Raw genomic sequence first — 22983 nt, forward strand, 5'->3', positions numbered from 1 at the left:
AAAAAAAAAAGGAATTCACTAAAATCAGTGAAATATTTTGGAAATGATAACCCCTAAAACTCAAAGCAAATTTCCCCCAGGCAACATAAACTGCTTCTTAATACATCAATACATTAGCAAATTGATACTAAACTTCATTTCTTCTCTACCTTTTGGAAAATAATTCACTAACTATAATATGAAAACACAGAATACTAAAACTAGTGGAATATTTCTTGACCAAATTTTTTCCTTTGGAAAAAGGTCACTTGAAAAAAATCTTCATGGAAACATGTCTATCATGATGAAATTTTGTTTAAAAGGTCATTGCTTTTTGCCGGTATTTAAACTTAGGACAAAAAAAGGTTCTAGTTCTTCACTTCATTCTAGAATTTTAAACATTTTAAACAAAAACACCAAATCATGCTTAACAATCTATAAAGTGTAAACAGGAAGAACAGATACATCAGTGTAAAAGGCAGTCTAGAAATTTACTCAATTACATTGAACTCACCACCAGCAATGCATCTAATAGTATCTTTACACGGAGGTCATCCATGTTTCTTTTGTCTGTTTTTTATTTGGGTAGTGCTTACATACACCACTGACCTTATGGAGTGCAGGAGCCATTACTGGCACCAAAAATCCATTGTAAATGTAATTCACAAGCTGGTTACGTATCAAAGGATGTGCTACCTAAGGGGGAAGAAGACAGAGAAACAGAACAGTTCCAATACGATTTAAAACAAGAAAAGATACTGACTATTAATACACAATACTAAAAGCCTTCCTCGTATTAACAAGATGTACAGACTTTGTCCCTCTCACCACCATTTGGTCAGATTCAGGTTCTTAAAAGATTTTTCCTTTTTCAAATAAATACACAAACTACGTTTAATTACAGTAACACTGCCAATATTAGAGAAAAGGGCTTTTCAATCTTCCCAAACGCTGACAAAGACGAACGGATGGACAGCGTAGCGCCTGCATCCATGGAGCAAAAGAGAACTACAGATTCTAATGTTAGCTCCTGCAACCTTGTCAGGGTTATCTGAAGGTGGATTTGCCATCCTTAACTTATGGTCTTCCAACAAGAAAAAAGCAGAATAGCAGTTTTCCTACAGTTGAAGAGTAGCTACAGGCTAAGAACATGCCCTTAACATGCCTGTCCTCCAAAACCAGAAACAACAACAACAACAACAAAAATCTAGCATCACTCATTCAGTGGGTTGGTTAGGAACTTGAAAAATTCCTTGTTATTAGAAGCCAAAAATCTATTTTTATAACGATACTTTCATTTTGCTTTCACCAGAGAAAGCACACTACCAATTCACATATTTAAAAGTAATTTGGTAACAGAAAAAAGAAATTTCATTCAGAGATATTCTAAGTTAATATATTCTAGTTGATGTTTACATAGAAACTGCAATGTCACAGCCTACATGTCATCACAAATACGTTCTCCCACCTGAAATTCTTCCCAGATCTCCTTTATTTGTAACCCCCACTTTTGAAAGGAGAAGAACACGGGTTACCTTTCCTCATGCTGTGATCCATAGAAAAAGGAAAAAAGTAGCACGGGCAAGAGGTCCTGGCTCTCCTGCCCCTTTTCAGCCTCTGGTCAAAGTTTTTGGGTTAGCACAGAACATGTCACAACACAAAAAACATACACACTGCCAAAACTCCTGAATCACTGTTTACATCCTGCAGTAACTGAGCTTTCTTCTGCACTTTGCAAAGGGAAGACTATAAAGACAGAATCGAGCAGCACTCAAAAGAATACTCGTCGTGTGTGTCAACTACAGATTCTTACCCACTTTGAGTTTATTTGAAAAATAGTTTTATAATTATATGCTCTCCTTTGTCTACAACATCCTTTACATTAATTTAAAATGGTATCAAATACAACCTCCTGCAAGTATAGATCTCTTTTTGAAGGTGCTCACTTAGACACAAAAATGAATAGTCTTCTCTTCATGTGTAATCATGCACATTAAGAATCTTGTATATTGCATTTAAAGGATGAAAGCTACTATTAGTTTCACTTGTTCAATGCTTTCAAGTGATATAGTCAATCTGCTGCTTTATTGTATTTTTCATACAGGTCTCACTAAAACATATCTTTTATTTAACAGTCAATGTCACTAATTTTTCAATCCTATTCAGCTCATTTCTTCAAGTAACACACAAATCCAGATCCTGCAGAATTTGTATTATACGTTTTAAAAACATATATGCTACACAAAGGTTCTGTACAGTTCTCTAGCCTTAAAAAACTATGCAAAAAATACAAAATCTCATTTTAGTTTTTAGACTAGAGACAAAAAAATAGTAAAGGATCAAATCCAGAAAACGAAACAAAGTAAGAAGTAAAAATAAAGGCAGAATGTTCTTCAGTGCTCAAACAGATAAGCCTACTTTTTTTCTGCATGGAAAGGCATTCAATTAACTTTTAATATCTGCAGTGGTATTAAAATGCAATAAACATTATTTTTTCTTTGGAAAACAAAAAAAAAAAAATCACTCCCAATTACGTGATGAACATTAAGAAGTTGCAGTTTATACTGCATTCATTAGAAGTATTTGTCACCTAAAAAACAAGAACATATTAATTCATCCTTACAACCAGGACAAACAGGACAAAGCATTTATAAACAACTTATATTAGTGTAGCTTAAAGTCCAAACTGTTCATAAAAGTAAACAAATTCTGTAATTCATAGGCTTTGCAGAATATATAAAACTACTGCTTCCAAAGGGCAGGCCAACTGTGCTCCATTACCTGTACCACAGCATTGCAAAACTCGAGGGAATTCATGAACTGGACAAGGGCTGGGGACAAGAGCCAGTCATCTTTCAGTAGGCAGTGCCACTCATCTCCGTTTTCTTCCAGCTTTGTAGGTAAAGATGAATAGAGGCCACTGAGTCCTGTTGCTAGCACCTGTATTCAAAAATAGAAGGGAAATAAGTTAACTTTCCCACTCTCCTGCCCATCTGCTGGATGAGTAATGCTGCACAACAAATCATTTCTCTTACTAGTTTCAGTAGAATAAGACAGTGCTATCATTGATTTTGTTTCCTTTTGAAAGGGTCGTATAATAGAAGGGAATCAGTCTTTTAAAAGTATAATATCCTTCTTCTAGGAGCTGCCATTGAGGAGAAAGCAAGGGGGAAAAGCAGGTCACCATATACTCTTTTTCCAAAATTACATTTTTTTAAACACTAGTAAAATAATTGTATGTTTTCCTTCAGTCCTTTCCAGAAGAATTGTTGTATTTTAAATTTTGTCTCATTGGTGGTTTGAATGTTACTACTTACACATGCCTATACGAAGGGATTTCTCTAAGAAATACGAAAAAACAGAAATAGAGGGGGAAGCATCCCATCAGCAAAGTTTCACATTCCCCTTCCTTATTTATTTGGAAGGAGGAAGGAAAGAAATTAAAAAGTCTGAAATAAATTACTGTATAGACATTATTTCTAGTGATCCTAAGGGTTAGAAATCTTTAAGTTGAATGTGTCATGCAAACATGAAACTGTATTTTTAGTTACAATTTAAAAGTGTATTTCCCCCCCAAATTTTTTTTAATGTTAATGAGTATTTCTAAGGTACTGTTAGTTTCAGAATAAATTGTTATTTAAAGTTATGTGAAGCTGGAAATTTTCTATATTACTTACAACTCTTATCCTTCTGACATGATTTTATATGATTTCAGGATGCTTTTTTAAATGATCCTTACTTTAATTTGGTCATTAAGATCCATTCAACAGATTTGTAAGAATTCTCCCTCTTTCTGCAAATGACTATTTTACATCTACAGGGCTAAACAGTCACAGCCCAGATGAAACACAACTGTTTTATCTACTAGAAAGCAAAGGCTTGACAATGTACAGGTCAAAGACCTAAAGTTCATGGAAGGGGATTCATGTCTTGATTATATGCAAGTGTGACCAGTTACAACTGCTAAGCCACCAACCGGGACAAAGGCTGTCTTTCTGAATGCTTTTGATTCCTAAACCATTCAGCTTTGAAGAAGGATTTCTTCTGGTATGCACAATTAAGCCAAATACGGTGGAAAAGAAATAACTGTGGGAAAGTTACTGATTTGGTATGTTGACCTACCTTTTTTTTATATATATATATACTATAAAGAAAGATATCCAGCTAGTTTGTTAAAAAACTAAGAAGCTAAAGCTATTGCTCAAGGCATTATTTGCATATTTTTTTCTTCAAGTCAGAATAGCTCCAAGTAGAAAGTTAGAAAGATCTCAACAGACTTATAAAACTACTTAGCTGTAACAACTCCAACTTATATTCACAAATCCTGGCTTAAGACCTTTATAGGAAGGAACAAGTTCTGAACAGAGAACTTAAGTTTCTTCTGTGTTGCAATCTGCTAATTAATACACTTCTGATTTTCCATTGTCTGCTTAAAATTCAATTCTCTTCATAAACTCATATGTAACTTCTCAGCAAGCAAAGTGATCTGATTTCAGAGCTGTGTACTATCCATTTTTCTCTCAATACACTAGTTCTTGAACACATGAAACCAACCTTGAGAAAAACACACTACTCTCCACTAAAAGGAGCGAGGAACTTGTAATCAGTCAGTGTCCTGAAAGGAAGAATTCTTTAGTTTGTCTGACTTACTGAAGAAAGAAGTGATAGATGTAGCTATTTAGATGTGTGAAGTTAAAAAAAAACCCACTTATTTTTGCAATGAGTACAATCTTTTTACCAGTTTCACAAATTGCTCTTTATGAAATTATGTTTCTAAGGCACACAGAAACAGTATTAATTGGAAGTAATTTCCTCTATTTATTTAGACAACATCATCTGATTTTGTTTTAAGAAGTTATGGTATAAACAGGACTACCACTTGAAATTACTAACAGAATATTTAATACACATTCTTTGCATTCTGTAACTAGGCATACAAAATAATCCATGTATACGGATTGCTTTATGGAATTTTCATCAGTAAAAAGACAATCATCCATGATAAAAATCTTAGGGGGGAGGGAAATGAATGACAGCGTGCCGGGGGTGTGTGGGAGGGGGCATAGCAGGTTGGCTGTATTTTTTGTTTTCCCCTGAACAGTGCCCTTTTAGACTTGTTCTGACATTTCCCATGTCAACCCTATAAGCTTATCTGCTTTTACAAGCAACTGCATCTCACAAACACCACACAGGGCAGCAGAGGACTGCACTAGCTGCTTTGAGGCATGGACGTGACCCCAGCTCCTCTGACCGAGCAATACACAACAAAGGCACTGACACCCATCGAGTCCTGCACTGTAACAAAACCTAGTCCCTCGGCTTGTCATGCTCAAATTCAAAAAAGATTTTGTGCTAGTGAGCTAATTCTAGGGCACTGCATTAAAATTTTATTACAGACTTAGGCCAGTCTCATTACTGTTCAGAAAAGTCTGATTTTAGCACATTTTGACAGGAAGCTTTCCTAATTAGAATGATTGTCAATCGTGGCTCCCTGCTGTTCGAAGGTTAATATAGCTGGCTTTTATCTTCAGTGTAAAAAGCCTTTTTTTTTTCTTTTAATTAATTGGAAGATGTAATCATGGAAGTTATAGCATAGATCTAATAATGGTGTATGTCTCTGGGACAATTTAAGAACCAAGTTCAGTACTCTTCAGCAGCATCTATTAAACAAGGTCAACTGGAGGCTCTCAGCACAAGAAATTTGCCGTTTATGATGCAGTATTTACAATAGCAAAGGAAATGGTTCAGAAGCATGGTTTTGGAGCTTTAAGGTCACCTCCAGACTCCAACATGGCTCTGACCTACCATTCAAAGGACAGCAAGCTGACGGTGAAGTTGGACACCTAGAGCTGGATTAGCTGCTTAAGGGTAGGCATCTAGCGTTCTCYGCTCTGAAGCTCTTTGCTTTAACAACTCTCCACTACATTTTTTTCTGGCATTTATTATACTAAAACGTTGCCACATAGAAGATAAAAGAATCAGTCCTGGCACATTAGAGCAGCTTTTCTACGGCATGATACTTGGTTTTGAAACCATCCACTGAAAATCCCAGACTGASTTTTGCCATGAGGCACACAAAAGCAGGAAAATGCAGAGGTAGGTGTTGTCACGTCCATCCTGCTTTAGCTTTAGAACTGCAATAGGACAGCTTGCTTTGTTAAATTAGATTCTTTATTTGTTTAACAGCAAGTTTTCTGTTCACGTTGTAAGACTGATTTGTTCAAACGGTGATACAGAGCATGCTTTCAGATTCAACAACGTGACGCTCTACTCTCAAGTTTAATAACAGACCACAAACATACCAAGGTAGTGGTATGCCTGAGACAGCAACAGAAATATTCAATTCTGTGCCAAAGAATGTCTGCTCTTTATCTTGCAAGAACACTRTGTTTTTATAACACTGACCCTATTTCCACTCTTACTGATTGTTTGTCTGACATTACAGTGTGGTGAGCATAACCAGCCCAAGCTAGCACTGTCACCAGAAATACCAGTCCAAGAACACCTTGTTCCTATCTCTCAACTACCTTCACTCCTTGCTCTGACAGAGGCCTCATCAGGCCTTATCAGATTTTTTCCTAGTTTTATTTTCAATTCCATCAGTTTTCCAATTCAACTCACTGTGTGACTGTAAAAACACTTGTGCTAGCACAAAGGAGTGAAGGGAACTGGTATGGAAACAGGTAGCCAAAGACTAGCTGGAGGAAAAGATGAATTTTTGCAGTAGGGCTGGCTCAAACAACCTTAAAACTTGTGAAATAGGTACTAGTAGCAATATATTAATTTATGTTAATTAATATATTAATATTATTAATACTTAAATATGACATAATACATCTTTACCCAAAAAAGGACAGAAGAGGAGGAAAAATACAGGGAACAGTTTAAAATTTAAGACTGAACAAAATAACAACTTACCGGGCAAAAGTAGGTGTTTTCTGCTATGTGGTTTGCAACAACATTGTTTTCTGCAGACAGAGACATTATGAAGAGCAGTGCATCACGGGCCTGCTGGCCTACTGTTCCTTCTCGATGGATAAARGGAATCAGGAGGGAAAAAATGAGGAAATTGGCAGCTCCCTGRTCCTCACTGGTGTGGAAAAACAGTTCTAAAATGGAGGCATCTTTGGCTATTATAGAGCAGAGCTGGTTCAGGAGGACAACCAACTCYGCCTCCACTGCTGGTGTAGCATTCCCTGAGCAGGAGCTCAGCAACATCATCAAAGGCTTCAAGATGGGCTTGTGATGCAGCAAAGGCTGATGAGACTGGGTAACCAGTATTTCATACATCTTGAGCTGCTCAATTTTCGTATCATCAGTGAACTCTCGCCGTAGGCTCCAAAGAAAGAGCTTTTCCATGATGTTTTCTGAAACCACAAACTCCAGGATGGGCCCCATTGAGGCATCCTTTGCTTGCTCCTCAATTAACAGGAAAAGCATATGCTCTACATAATTCTGAACAGTGCTGGCCTCATCAGGTGGAATTGCCCCATACTTTGCCTGAGTGTTTTTTAAAGGATCATGCTTMTCTAAGATTTTCAGAACCTAAAGAGAAACGAATGTATATCTATCATTTGAGCACATGTTTAAAAATATGGTTCTACCTATATAAGAAAAAAAATCACAATTATTAACATGAAAAAGCCCAATCTCTTCCATGCTTTCACTTTTAGACAAAGTGAAACACTCTAAATTTAAAGTTTCACATTTGGCATGTGTTTGAGGCCAAAATGTAATGCTTTCATTCATTTTTACAAGCATCTGAATTTGCCATTCTCCTACTGTTGAAAACAGTAGAACAAACTAGGTTCCCTTAGCCTTCTAGAACTTTTTCTGAAACAAATTTCTCTCTGTCACAGCACAGAAATCTGAAATCAAGGCTCCTCACCACATCATATATGAAACTAAAYGGGCATTGATGCCCACACACTTCTGGAACCTTCAAAGAATACTTATGCTCAAGTAATAATTGTCATCCTGGACATATACCCCTGGATTAAATTCTATTCCGCAATCAGTGAAGCTCACTGTCCATATAAAACAAACACTGCATTAGCTCTTTCAGGGCTGATCACCAAAGAAACACAAAGGAAAAGTGGCTCCACTAATACACCACTACAGTCAGGTCAAAAAAGACAGCTCTTGGCAGACGGCTCTTCTAACACTGGAAATGTCTCAACAACAGCACCACTCGTCTGCTTATTTCTCAAAATAGCAGAAACAGCAAAAGTAGAAGCACAGAAATCAATAGTTCTACACAAACCATTAGTTATTCACATTACTGCAATAAATAAGACCTTATATTACCGTGCTCAGAGCAAAACATCTTTGCCTAAAAGAAATTACAACCCTTATGACATATTTCAGCATATTCTAAGAAATGTTCACATCCTGAAATCTGTATCTATCTACAATATACAACATCACATACAGCTTTGCATCCATACATCTAATATACTTTACAAAAGATAGGCAAGCCTTACATAGCACGAAGAAAGGAAGAACAGAAGTTGACAACAGGGCCCAAGTCCCATGGAATTGCTAGGAAAGCCAGTAAGAGCTATGCTTTCCATACAAAATAATACCATACCACTTCCTTTTCAGATGCGAATCTGGAGTTTAAGGCGTGATTAGTAAAGCCTAACCACAATTTCAAAGGTCAGCCACCTTATTGTTTTAAATGCTTCAATATCATTCAGTGCATTCAGCATGATAAACACACATTTTTGAGCAGTTCAGCATTATTCCAAAAGAATTAAGTAAATTCATATTAATGTAACCTACTTCAAAACAATAAAACTGATTAACATTACCTGTGCCCAGTGTGTTCTAAACACTATCATACATGTTTCTGGGTCAACACCCTGCAGGCTCACAGCCTGCCGATTTTTGCTGAGACTGGTTCCTGAGGACATCATAAGTTCTCCAAAGGTCAAGCTGACTAGGCCATGCTTGATTTCTTTTGAAAATCTCGTAGTCTGTTACAGATGTTCAAGTATCACAATGAGATGATATCCTGTTTTGAGCTTTGGTATCTGCAGAAACCTGTTAAAACATGTATATATATTTATATATATATGTGTGTGTGTATATATATATATGTATATATATGTATGCACGCACATCAAATTATAACACAAAAAAAACAGTTAAAGAAAACAAATTCAGCTTGAAGATGGAATTTTTAAAGCATGTTATATGAGACCATCTTCTCAAACTTTTCATCATAATGATAGTTTTTAATCCTCAAACAGATCTTTTGAGATCAGTGGTGAAACAAAGGTGCTCCTCAAAATAAATATGGACAATAGAAGCTTCTGCAGTAAACATTTTATGCATACTTCACTATATTTTTAGTTTTATATTATGTTGCTTTAGCCTTCTGACCTTGCCTCTTTTCAGAGTTGCTTAGTAACTAATGCTCCATAGACCAGTTAAGTAAACAAAGTGCAGATTATTATCTAGATTATTTTTAAAACAGTATTTCCATCAACAGACATAACTACAAATACTTAAAAGTTTTCTGTCAGGAAAGCATACCATAAACATTTTGAATTGTCTGTAGAGGAGCATATACAGATAAAAGGATGCACTGTATCAATACCAAACTAACCAAAAACAGAGGATGTAAAAGAGAAAACTTTCACATATCCAAAGTCAAATAAATTGAGATGTCATATTAAAGGAACATGAGAATAAGACTGAAACAAACATCGAATTTTTCTTTTTGTTCCTTATTTAATATCCTAGCTATCTGGGTATCAAAGCAGATGCACACCTGCAGGGGAAAGTTAAAATGAAACAAAAATTATCTTCCAGATACTTATAAGCGGCTTAAGAAAGYATATTTTTCTTCTGAAGCACCAATATCTAAAAGAGCACACAATCCCTCTTTTTCTGTCTCTCCAACAGCTTTAAATTTTTATTCTCCTTTTCTGCGAACTAAGCTTTTAATTTAATTCAATTTTGTGCCACAGCACAAATTTAGAAAGACAACAAATGCATTACAGATAGGAACAGCTCATATACATCACAGGAGGTTTTTTATTTGTATTAGTGATTGCATTTTGAAACACTCTTTTATTCTCCAGTCTTCATTAGGATCCCAAAGCCCCTGGACATTCATACACTCAGCAAGACATTAGGTAATTTTTGTATTCTGAGTTGCTAAAGCCCTTAGGGCAATATATTAGGTACATCTCTGCCAATATTTTAAGTATTCTTCAGCATATATATCTTAAAAGATAAAAATCTTCTCTCTGCSATGGTTATCTCTGCTCTGCATGTAAGCTTTGCTTATATTCTTGAAACTATCTGCACATCAAAACATATAGCTCGCCTCAAAAGTAAGAGCAACTTGTGCTATCTTCAAAACTTCCACAGATTTACAGGCTACAAAGTTAAAAATCCCCACACAGAGAAATATTAAGATTTCTGAGGCAAGAAARCAAGCAAAAAGAATTAATTCTCCCTTGTGCATGTAGAATATACTGAAATACATTCTTAATGCTTTTTCCCCCCAACCCTTGCTTCTTACAGCACGTAAGATGCACACCACACATTTCCTAAACACTTACACTGTACAATTAAGATGATCTAGTTTATCCTTTTTGCAGATAAAATATTCCCTGGGAGCAGAAGCCAGCAGGAATCTTGGCAGGTTTATCAGCTGGAGCAACACCACTTGCAGAACCAAGCCAGCACTCCAGACAAGCTGCTCCTTAGATAACAAGCCACCAGGAACCAGATGCATTGAAGAGCAGTGGGCAGAAACAGTCCGACCCAGCTCTGTGAAAGCCAGTCAAGTCTAGAGACTGAAATAGTTCCTTATAACATGTTATCAAAGTCTCTCTATCCCCTGCCCCCACCCTTCTTACCTGCCTCTCTCTTCCATGCTTACACTGGTCCTACAGTTTCAAGCTCCACTGGATGGAGTGGCTCATTTCCTCATTCACTTGAAGGCGCCTATTAGTGTACTACACTACTTTGCAAGAGTATAGTTCATACTTTCTGCTCCAGCATAGGAAGAAGAAAAAAAATTATATATATATATATATATATAAAATATATATATATATATATACACACACATATATAAAGAGAGAGTGATCAAAGTGGCAAGTGGATTTGAAAACCCAAGTTCAGGCCTATGATCTATTTTTTATTATTATTGACCTATTGAAATAGGCAGCAATACATGTTCAATGTACAGTTTCTGAAGACTTGCAYCTGAGAGCTCAGAAATTCTACCAAAAATCTTGCAGAAAACAAGACATAGGCTTAGAAACTATTTGTAAAAAGCCTGCTTTAGGTCATTTGCCTAATATCATATCTAATAATCCAAACGAACATTTAACTGACCTATTCTTTAGATCACCTGTCCACTTCCAGCTAACTCCCCCTTTATCGCCCCTCTCCCTCAAACACAAATCTTTCCATTTCCGTAACAATTCAGAAGACTCCTTCAGGCAAGAGTCTCCTTCACTACACAACTCTGAYTCATTCAAGGAGTAGGTCTGGCTAGGGCACGAAATGAAGCAAGTAGCTTTGGAAAAACTAATATGATCATGTAATTAAAGATGGTATCATTAGATGCTGCAAGAGGACTTAATTAACCTTGCAGAGGCAAGCTCAATTCTGGAATTTGCTAGTTTTGAATTGCTTCACTATATAACTGAGAGGTTGTTTCAATGTAGTTTGTAAGTTATTAAGAATTTGGGCAAAACAAACTAATATTACACATATCTAGAAACTGCATGACAAATTTTGTCATTAGTATGATAGCAATTATAGAAACAGAAACTTCAGATCGACCTCCATGAACAACAATAAGGAAGATGACGACTTTCTTAGAAAATACTGATAAAAATGCAGGGAGAAACGGTGATGCAAGACTTGAGAAGTGTGCAGAGCTCCAGAATGTACCACACACTAGCAGTTTAAAAGCATTTAATTTGTTACCCCCTTCTCCTCTAATCTGTTCTAGTTCTCTGTCCTCCCTGCCCCYCAGTATTTAGTTTACTCTCACATGCAACCTGCCTATCCCAGCTTCAGACTACTCCATAAACTTCACAACAGTACCCATCTCTCCCTTCTCATTTTATTTTTTCTCCATCAGATGYTCTTTAAATAAGAGAGAAACATTTTTTTACTAGTATTATCTCCTAACTATCTAAACAGTCAAGTGTGTTTTTGGAGGTGAAAATGCAATACTGGCATCTTGGTCATTACAGGCTCCTTAAGTGTTTCTTTATTTATCAGTAGTTATGAAAAGACTGAAGGCCAACAGCAACGCATCAGCCCAGATGCATTTCAGCACACACACACAGAAGAAAAGTGCATCCAAGCACTCACTCGCAGTGACGTTCTGTTTCATGGTACATCTCTCACCGCACATTCAAAATGGAAGTGCATGCACAGTGATGGAGACACCATCACATTCGTGTGTCCAAGAGAGTTCRTTTCCCACAAATCTACAATTTAATCATTGCCATTTGAGTAAGAACTTAAAACCATCATGTTATCAAACACTCTAGYCCTGCCTTCGCAAATAGCTTATTGCCTATACAGATCACTTCAGTGGTCTGTGTTCGTAGTACTGGCATCTTGTCCTACACAAAGATATCTTAAGTCTAACCACCAAACAAAAAAGTAGAGGCAGCCCCTGTGAAGGAAGCATCTAAGACAAGTAGGTGCGGTCCCCTCTTTATCTCCTTCATAAAGTCCCCCAAAGGTGGTCCATTTACTATATTTGTTATTATGTGCACAAGCACTACCCTATTGCTTGATAAAGACTTTTAAGAGTTTACGTTTGATAAACACTGTTAAAAAGCAAATTCCTCTCTATCATTTATGCACTATAATTACAAGTTGCACCTGTTAGCCTACTGCACATATATCAYTATATCAAAGCCATTTACATCTTTAATAAGAATCATGAGAATTAGCAATCATCCTTTGATGACAAAAAATAACATCTCAGAGTAAAACACTATCAGAAACACCTCAATTTTACTGCTCACTCCTACTGTACTGTCATCATAAATTCACTGTACAAAGTGCCAAATAAAGAACAAAAATACCACGTATTTTTTTAACCCCAAAACAACTTGCCTGCACCAAGCATTAGGTTAAGCAGAGCTAAGTTCACTCACTTCTATTCAACTACTGGATTGTAAATAACCTAACAGCAGCAAGGGAACTCCAACACTCTCCTCACAAGACAGGTACTATGGCTTTCTAATCATCTCTAACTTACAAATAACTAGACTGCAACAAGCAAGACAGCAATGTGCAGGGATACTAAGATCAAGTCAGCTCCCTCTGGAATGCAACTGAGCTACCAGGATTCACCTACAATAATAATACAGTTATAACACAAAATGCTAATGCTTGGAACACTACTACAGACTTTGCAGTACCAGCCTCTACAACCACAGTTTTATGCACCTACAATCCCCATGTGAAATAGGATGTCACATCACACAGACAAATTGAGGTCTGAAGAGACAAATGGATTTGACCAAGGCCCTGCAGGATGCCCGTGGCATAGCAAAGAACTGAGCAGTCTCCYCACAGCCCCAGCTACTATTGTATTCCTGACAGTCACAGCCCTCTCAGAGATCGTCCAATTTTATTTCCATAGCTGGACAACAGTTTCCAAAACTGGGCAATTAATTTGCATCTCATATAAACTTTATCAGCTTTATAGTAAGTATTTTCCAATGTGACGTTGCTGATTTTATTTTGGAGGTGCAGAGGTGACTASTTCTGGGCCCCCCACCCACCCAAGTCCAGTTAACTGTTATATATGCAAACAGGATGCTAACACCTATTTTKTCCCTAAGTAGCAGTAGAGGAAATTATATGGTTATATGCAGAGGTTCATAATCATTTCCCTGTACTCACTGATAAATGAACGAAGACTAGASGGGAAGAGAGTAGAAAACCTTGGCATGACCTAACTTAGTTCCAGTTTAAAGAAGTAGTTTTTAATTGTACTGAGTAACTTTAGATGCAACGTTGAGATTGAGACCTGGTCATCAGGCTCTTGGAGGACTCTGCTTTCCCTTTCCCTTCAGAAGTCTATAAATCATCAACCCTTTTTCCACAGCTCATTACAGTGCTGAACTCCCCCATGAGCAGAAGTGCTTAGTTTACTGCAGAGTAACACACACTCTGGGGCATCCCTTTTCAGAAGTTCTGCTTTTGAATTAAAAGAGCTGCACAAAAAATTTAAGGATTGGGGTTTCCTCGGGCAATGTACAATGCACAGAGATAAGGTGTGCACATAGGCTAATATACTGTATAGTACAAGAAACCAAAAGTACACTGCAAGGCTCTGCACTTTAGTTGTCAAGCCCATCTTCCACTGAACTGCTAAAAAGATGTGTTCTCCAGCAGCTCCCTAACACCTGCACTATCATCATGAGATTCGGTATGCTTTTGTTCTACTGGCCACAGCTTTCTACCCTCTCAGTCTGAGTGCACAAGAGACACAGATCGGTAAGAACCCTTGATGGTAGTAAAAGAAACAGCACACATCAAAATATTTTAATGGATCAGCGTGGCATAAAGGGGCTTGMAATCAGACAACTTCAAAGAAGCAGAGGGAAATTATATGGTCTTACGCATAGTTACAAAGTCACATCTCTGCAGTCTCTGATAAGCAGATAGGTAAGGGTAGGAGAAAAGTAAAYGGCATATTTTAGTATGCCTCAACCTAGTTCTGGCTTCACAAGAGACCTTGTTCAGGGCTTGTTTGTTTGGGATTTTAAAGAAAGCTTTTTGCATAAATCTGTCATCTTTTCTTTAGGGAAAGGAAGACAGTCTCCACATTACAGGATTCATCGTGTTTGTGGTAAGTTTGACAACAAGCACAAGCCTCTGAAGAGCAGTCACCTCCCTTAGTGACCCTACATACTTGCTAACAGAACGCAGGACTGCAGTGTGCACGTTCTGTATTTTCCTCTCACTGGAGAACAGCAGCTTTGTGGAAAGTAACTAAGAAAAATGTCACCAGGCTTAAACTTACTGCAGTTATCTGCAAGTCTAGATTGGTTAAAAGCCGCTGCATTCAAGGATCTCCATACTCTTCCTAAAACAAATCCACTAAAACGGAGCTACTGAAACATRTTTAGGGGAAGAATGAGAGGGCGGGTTAAAACAGAAGTGTGGATAATAAACTTTTCCTACAAATAGGTCAAAACATCTTTCTTTGTAGGTTGTTTCTTGTTTGTTTTTGTTGCTGGGTTTTTTTGCGATGCTAGTTAGTAGTAAGAATAGATTACATACTTCCTCAGAATTAATATCTCAAGAAAAAGAAGTCTCCTATGCACAAATATACACGCAGTTTTGGAAGACCTTTATTTGATCTTCAGTTTTATACATTGTCTAAATACAGTATACAAAATAAAGCAGGGATGGACACAATTTAATTTCATGACGTGCACTGTGGACACAGGTGACTGCTGCTACGCGTTAGCTGCTGCGAGGTTCACCACGAGGTTCACACCCAGACCATCACAGAGCGCACGCGTGGGAACCGGCCACGGAGCATGGCCCGTAGGGACGGTGTATCACCACATTTCTGTAATTGCTCTGCTATGCACAGCGCCCTCCTATCTCACGGCCCATAGGTACCCCCTCTCTTCCCATAGGTTGCCGAGAGGGATATTTTCCCTGAAACAGCTCTCTCACAGTCTCTGAGGTCCAAGACAGACTTATTGTTACTCTGAACARAAGTAAGCTATGAGAAGTACAAGTCGAACTGAAGTGCTGCAATAAATTGCTGCAGTAGATTACCAGAGAAGCGGTTCAGACTACATTAACAATCACCTTTTTCACTTGCTCCTTCACGTTTCAATGCTGCAGTCCACTGTCTTCCCTCTGTACTCCTCAAGCAAACATTTCACATTCAGCTTTCTTCAGCCTGTCCTTTCTATTCATTATCAGCAAAAACACTATGCCTTCAGCATGGGAGAAAAAATAAATAAGTGTTTTACACTGATAAAGCTATCTGCTAAAAGCCCAACAGAGGACAAGTCACCACAGTTTGTTAAGCGATGTAGTTAATCAATGGGGTTAATCAAAGCATCAATCTAGACTCATGAACCACAACCGAATGCATCCTGCTAGCACGAAAGTAAGAATGCCTTGTGACTTGTCCCCACAGAGATTATACAGCAAGAATGATCTCACACAGTTTTATAATGATACAAAAACCTTACTGTCCCACTCAATCTGCTGCAGTTAAAAACACAACTCATCTTCTCTCAAATCAGCTCTGGAGAGCTGCACTACTTACATGCTGACTGTAGATTCACACCAGTTCAGTCAACTAATCGGTATTACCAACCCTGACACGCGATCTATTTAATCGTATGGGTTTATACACAGGGGGATCAAGTTAAGACATTAAATAAATATATGCTTTAGAGACACTGGGCAATTTTTTCACCAGTGGCCAGCAAGAGGAGTGCAAGGCATGGCTTAAGAGGACAGGCAAGGAGACTGGCTCGCACCAGCAGCCCAAGTATGGGGACGTGGGGACACAAGCTCAGCCACGCTCCAAGCCCTTGGGAGCTTCCACCACCCGGGACAGTCAAAAGGAAAGAATCAAATTAGGCAGTACAGTCCAAAATGGTTTGGGCTGAATTATACTACAGCAGGTCTAGGAAAGTATATAGCTAACCAGCAAAGATAGTTTATCACCATGTGTGTTACTAAGGCCAGGGAAAGTACAATAATTGCTCAAGGAAACAGTAATTAAGCAAAGCAGAACACGTGACAGAGACTTTGATCCCCTCAAGGAGGGCTCTATTTATCCGATGCACCACAAGGCATGTTCATTTACCGAAACGTTCATTTGGGCATAGGCAATTTTCCTGAAAGTGAGGAGCATGCAAGTTACCAACTTATTCCTGTAAAGTCCCGGGAGAAATGAATTACACATTCATACCCCCAGGTCGTAAGTCTGAGCCTAGCAGAGAATAAAAACAAACAAACAAACAAAAACCCATTGGAACTGGGGTTGCAATTGTAGTGGTATTGCTTGTTCCTTTTGGAGAGTGATAAGGAATATAAATCTGCTTCTCTGTGTCTTTGATCTTCCCACATTTGGCCCACTACAACTCAGTAACAATTAGGGGTTCAAAACACAGATTGTGTTTGTTAAAAACTTCAGAATTCATTTCTACCTATGTACTGCACAGAAGAGTTCATTTCTGCCCAGTGTCAGACTGAAATCCATACGAAGAATACATCTGCTGGTTCTTGCCTGATAAACAGAATTGCTGATCCAAGAAAAGCATGTTTCCAAAGAGAACCAAGTTATTAGCATGTCTGAAGCCAACAGACTGAAGTCTTCACTGTTGTAATTTTGAGAGTAAGACAGGTATTGCAAGCAAAACAAATCTCAATTCAAAAAAAAAAAAATCTGTACCATAAATCTACTTTCATATCAAGTCTCAAAGAGAAAGAACAACCTCAAAGGGCATAGAACATGTCACCGAATGCAAAGCTACTTCCTTTCCTTGACTCATGTCTACTCTAGTAATTTTTTTGTTGTAATTGAAGTGAATTGGAGGGGGGGGGGAGAGAAACAGTTGTTGCCAACCTCCCTCCATCTCTACTGAGAATTAGTGCAGGGTTTATTTCAAAACTTATCACCATCTTGAAGTGGGAGGAACAACACATCAGGAAGCAGACATTTAACAAAGCCTACTTTATGTTCTGGTTATGCTAGTGGAACAGAGAAATCAAAACGATCCACTCAATCTGCAACATTGATTTTCCTTTCCAAGATAATTCTGACATCTGTGTGGGATGTTAAGTCACACAAACTTGGCCACAGCTTGCTCATAATTTAGGCAAATACAAATTTAGTGAAGATGTGATGCTGATGTGAATAAAACTTTATTTATTTTTATTTAAGAAAGAGTGCCTATCATTAAAATCATAAAACAAATTCTTATGATATAATTAAGCTACATATCTAGAAAATCTTCCTGACAAGAAGATGTATGAGACCAGCAAAGCAGTGGAAGACTCTGTACTCTGAAGATTTAAAACTATATTGAGAATACTAGTAAGCAGAATAGGAAATAATAACTCCCTAATTGAAGGATGGTCTAGAAAAGTTATCAATATACTTATAATTATCATATATAGAGTACAGAAAGTAAGATTAAGCTATATATTTCACAGCTACAGCAATAATACAAGAATTTATTTTTCAAGTGCTTTGTCTAACATGTCAAACACTACTCATAAATTACAGTAAGCATAAGACGTTCAAGAATAATGCCCTTGAGTCTACAAAATGACATTAAAGAAGATGCATGTGCTTTCAGCGCTAATCCACAATGAAAYGCGGATACACATGTATTCTAAACACTATGATAGAGAAGCCATAAACATACTTTCTTCTCCTTTCCAAACTCTTAGATGATTTTGCAGGTTCTAAACATAGTTTGAACACAAGAGTTGGTAATAAAGTGCCATTAAAAGATTATCCTAATTACTTAATCAATAAACCAAACAACCAGCTCCAAGAGGATTGTCACCAAATTTTCATTTAAAAACCTTCCACTCTGCAGATGGGCATCCTCTCTCACAGTCATGTGTACAAATTACATTTCTTTATCTATCTCTTTCAAATTAAAAGCTCAAGAAAAGGACAGAATATCCCATAAAAGTAAAACTGTTAGGCTTACAATTTAAGCAGTAAGAGATAGATAAGTATAAGGGATATTGCACAGTTATTAACATTTCACTGCTCTAGAAGCATTTTTATTTCTCTTCTCAGGACTTCATTTGCAATACAAAGTTACTGGTTTTTTTTTTCCTCTAGAAAAAAGAAAATATATAACTAGATATAAATTTAAGTGGCTAACTATAAAATCCTCCGACATTTAAAAAGTTCATTATAATACATGGACTATCTTAATTGACTAGATGACCTAAATCTCTCATTTATCTCTTTTCTCTGCAAGGTTAACTGAAACCTATCCATTTTATGAGAATCACTACTCCAAGATATATCCAAGCCAAGATTATTTCATATAGTCTGAAGTGATAACCTGACACTTAGTAAAGACAAACTGCTGAATGAAGGAAATGACCAAGACCATGTCATCACACAGTTTTAGGACAACTATTTCATCACGTTGTAGCATGGCAGAATCAAGTCACAGATTACACAGCAAGCCTACTAAACTTAATCTTTCAAAACCTGAAATATCATTTTCATATTTTATATACTATGGATCAAATGACATTAATCACCAAGGTACTAAAAAGTAGGCTGTAACAAAATGAAACATTTGGTGAATTAACACTTCAGAATATAAATGCGTTTTTGTGTTTTCTTCTTCTTTCAATAAATAAAATAGAACAAAAAGAACACTGAAGCACCACTGTTTGCATCACGCCTTCACAATTTAACTTACAGAACATTGTTGAAGCTAATGAACCGCTTTTCTCTTTGCTGTAAATTCTGTTTCAGGTTTGGCAAAGAGAAAAGCACTTGCAAAAATCCCTTTTCATTTCAGTTTTATGACTATATCAACTGCCAAGCTTGAAAAAATAACTAAACAAATATTACCATTTAAGATCACACCCACAAGTCACTATAGTGCACTGCTCACTGAAAGACAAGGGAGAAGAGGAAGAGAAAAAAAAAAGAAAGGAGGCAGTGCAGCATTATTTACAAACCTACTGCCTCCCTCCATCTGCCTATAGCCACAATGCACAAAACTCCAGGTATCTGGTCTCATAAAAAACTGCACAGAAATGCTATATATCCTCTTCCTTTCTTTCTCGCTCATAGAGGACAGCCAGAAGTTGAAGACTCTTATCATATTAATCCCTATTGCAGAGCAAAGCAACTAAGTAAAATAACACTTCTTCCATCTCTCAGCTCCACAAAAATTCTGTCTCTCCTCCTGTAATGATACAACTATTTAAAAATTTTAGTAGAAATCTGCAAGTTGAGCAGACTTTGATGTATTATGGCTCTCTACTATATTTTTTTTGCCTTTAATACCTATGCTAGTAAACAGCAAAATCCAAAGTGCATTGTTAGCATTTTTATTAAGTCTAGTCTGGTACATAAAATGCCAAGTCAAAGAAAAATCCTCATGTTTGGGATTTTATACGTCCCTTACTATTCACTTCTACTGCATTTTACACAGCTGGTACATGTTTTTCCCTCTAAGCTTCTTCAGCTTTCCCAGGAATAAACTACTTATGTCACATAAACAGTGTTGTCTATTATCTTTAGTGGAAATTAATTCTTCATCTCTTATCCCGTAATGCTAATCTAGTATATTACAAGAATACTGCATTCCTACACCTCCCGGTCTTAAGTCACAGGAAACTGAAAGGCGTTACAGCATCTTCCATTCTTGTGACTCTCTCTGCTTGGATAACAAAGCATACAAATGTACTCGTAAAAAAGAACCATCTATTAATATTCCATACAACACTTGTCTTGGGCATGTTGCCAGCTATAACAAAGAAAAGAAACAGCTAAATAATGAAGTAAAGGAAAAGTGTAAAAAAGATGCAGGAACTCTGACACTTTCATGACAATTCTGTACAATATTTTTCAGTCTTGTCTTTGAACCTGTGGGTGAACGTGAACAGAAAGTGTCTTTCTAGTCCAGTGAGGAACGAAGATAAACTAGCAACTTCCAAACCCTAGCAGGTGAGAGAAGGAAAGTAATAGCCCTTTCTGAATTGCAAATCAGGTATATGCATCTCAAAGAGAGTACTCAAAGGTGGGGGGGGGAACACACACAGAGCGCTCTACAAATTTTGGGGGAGAAAAGTATCTACCAAAAGGCATAATGAGTATCAGAGGCTAACAAAATGTAATTACAATTTACACTTTTTAATACTTCCGATGATCAAAATTGCAAGCCTAGTAAACACGACAGCTAGAAGTTATCCCTACCAGGAACACTAAGCTTCTCGGTACAGATAGCAAAGAGTCAAACCACAAGCTCTCCCATCTAATTTTGTAACACCTAAGGAGACTTCTACAGGCGTGGGAAAAGCACAGGGTTCACCTTGCGATAGGTAATTTTTATTCCTGCCTGCATACCTCCAGAAGTGGGAGTGTCTATGCACAGCTTTGGGAACCTGCTGCTTCTCACCTCTGCTGCAGTCCCTCCCTCTGAGGCTCTCAGATCTGCAGAAACTGCAGTATGCTAGCACATTTTATAAACTAGTTGGGGTGAACTCTCATGTCCCATGCCTGAAATCCAACACATCTCCTCTCCCATTTGCTCTTATCCCAGACTTATCAATTCACTTTTAAGAGTTTCTTGAACATTGGCCACAGCTATGTGATCTAAAATTGTAAACTGAGCCTTATGCAGTCACATAAGATGCATCCATCTGCAGAGATCTCCAAAGGAAAAGCCCAGCTCTCAGACAGGAACAGCAGGCAGGAACAGTTTGAAGAGATGAGAAAGTCAGTCTGTATATACGCGTCCCAAGCGTTAGTGAGCTATAGCCATGGCACCTTTGAAAGGAAGATCTCCAACTCCATTCCTGAGCCCAGGGTTCTCAAAATTGACTTACAGATTTTGTCCTAGTCTTTATTTAAAAGGAGAAAAATAGGTWAAGAGAATTAAAAAGCATGGGTTAGTCTTTTTTGGTTTTGATACATCAGTTATGAAAACTACTTCAGTTCTTGCAAAACTATCAGTTTACCAGTTGCCTTGCTGCAGAAACTAAACATGAAATTTCTACCATCACCACATATGTATCTCTATACTCTTTCCATTTTACATTCTTCCACATTTTATTCTGTTTTATCTCTTCTTCAAGGCTATCTCTCCCCACAGTCACCATTGTACTTGCATCATAATTCACGCCACAGGCACTCCAATAACAAGCACTTCAAAACTGTTTCTGAATATATCTCCCCACTCGTCAGCATTCAGATATGCTGGTTGTTCTCAAGCATGCTTGTACTCTGAAGGGCATTATCTCCGGTGCCTAGAGTTACCACAAATCATAGTGTGTCTTGGGAGGCACTCCACTAACTTTATGGGAGAATTTGCATAAAGCCAAGTGTAGACTGAAAAACTAACCAAAAAATAAAGAATATTATTAATAAATTAATGAAGGATGCTAGAAAACCTCTCTTTGGAAGTGTAGCACAACAGTCTGCAATTACGTGTGCTATATCAACCAACCAAATCAGAAGGAATTTGTCCCTGAAGCTGCCAACACTTGAAAATTCAAAAGTGATAGATTTGACTCATAGGGTTGCCCCAATGCCTCTACATCCTGGAATTCAGCAGGATTGGGAGCCAAGATCCATGATCTTCCCTGACATGGTGTGTGTGGGGGGAGAGTTTTCCCTGTGACAATCTATCTACCAACTCAACCATCAATAAGATTAATACAAAAACTAAAATAATGCAGTGATGGATGACTACTAGCATAGTAAACCTACCCAGAAGCTGTAAATTGGCTCTGTGAGCCCATGAGGGCTGTAGTCACTGCTATTAAAATTCAGTGCTACAGCAGTTGTCCCATTTCACATCCCTTAGAGTACTATAAAGGGTTTTAAGTATCAATTTAACACAGAATGGGAAGAAAAATAAATAAATAAAAATCATCTCACACCTCTAACGATCATTTGAACAACAGGCTCACTAAAAACGGAGCACTTTAGAGATAGACAAAGCATTATTTTAAAGCTATTCTGGAAAGAGCTGTAATCATTAAAGAAATCAACCTTAGCAGATTAGTGTGAAATCTCCAAAATAAAGACTACATGTAAGCAAACCTGAATCAAATCAGCTTGCAAGTAGAAGAGATGGAGTTGTTTTGCTGCCTCAGATCCCAGAGATAACAGTATACACTTAGCACCACCAAATCTCAGACATTTATTGGAAAATCTTCAAAGCTTGAAAGTTTCCAAATGAATTGAATACAATTCTTCAGACCTGGACAAGATTTGCATTAGCTTTTTTTTTTTTG

At 37.4% G+C, this 22983-nt stretch overlaps 1 protein-coding gene across 1 annotated transcript in view; it reads right to left on the reverse strand.

Moving 5' to 3' along the window:
• FHIP1A (FHF complex subunit HOOK interacting protein 1A) overlaps positions 1–22983 on the reverse strand; it is a 90140-nt gene that overhangs the window by 30183 nt on the left and 36974 nt on the right. Inside the window, exons 5-8 of the mRNA XM_085313160.1 lie at positions 8793–9024; positions 6898–7524; positions 2761–2919; positions 589–675 (exon numbers count right to left, since the gene is read on the reverse strand). Coding sequence (XP_085169286.1) covers positions 589–675; positions 2761–2919; positions 6898–7524; positions 8793–8897 — 978 coding nt within the window. The 5' untranslated portion in view covers positions 8898–9024. The remainder of the gene's footprint in view (positions 1–588; positions 676–2760; positions 2920–6897; positions 7525–8792; positions 9025–22983) is intronic.

This window comes from Rhea americana, unplaced genomic scaffold (assembly GCF_003343005.1).
Source record: "Rhea americana isolate MKP2758 unplaced genomic scaffold, rheAme1 scaffold_38, whole genome shotgun sequence".
Lineage (NCBI taxonomy): Eukaryota > Metazoa > Chordata > Aves > Rheiformes > Rheidae > Rhea > Rhea americana.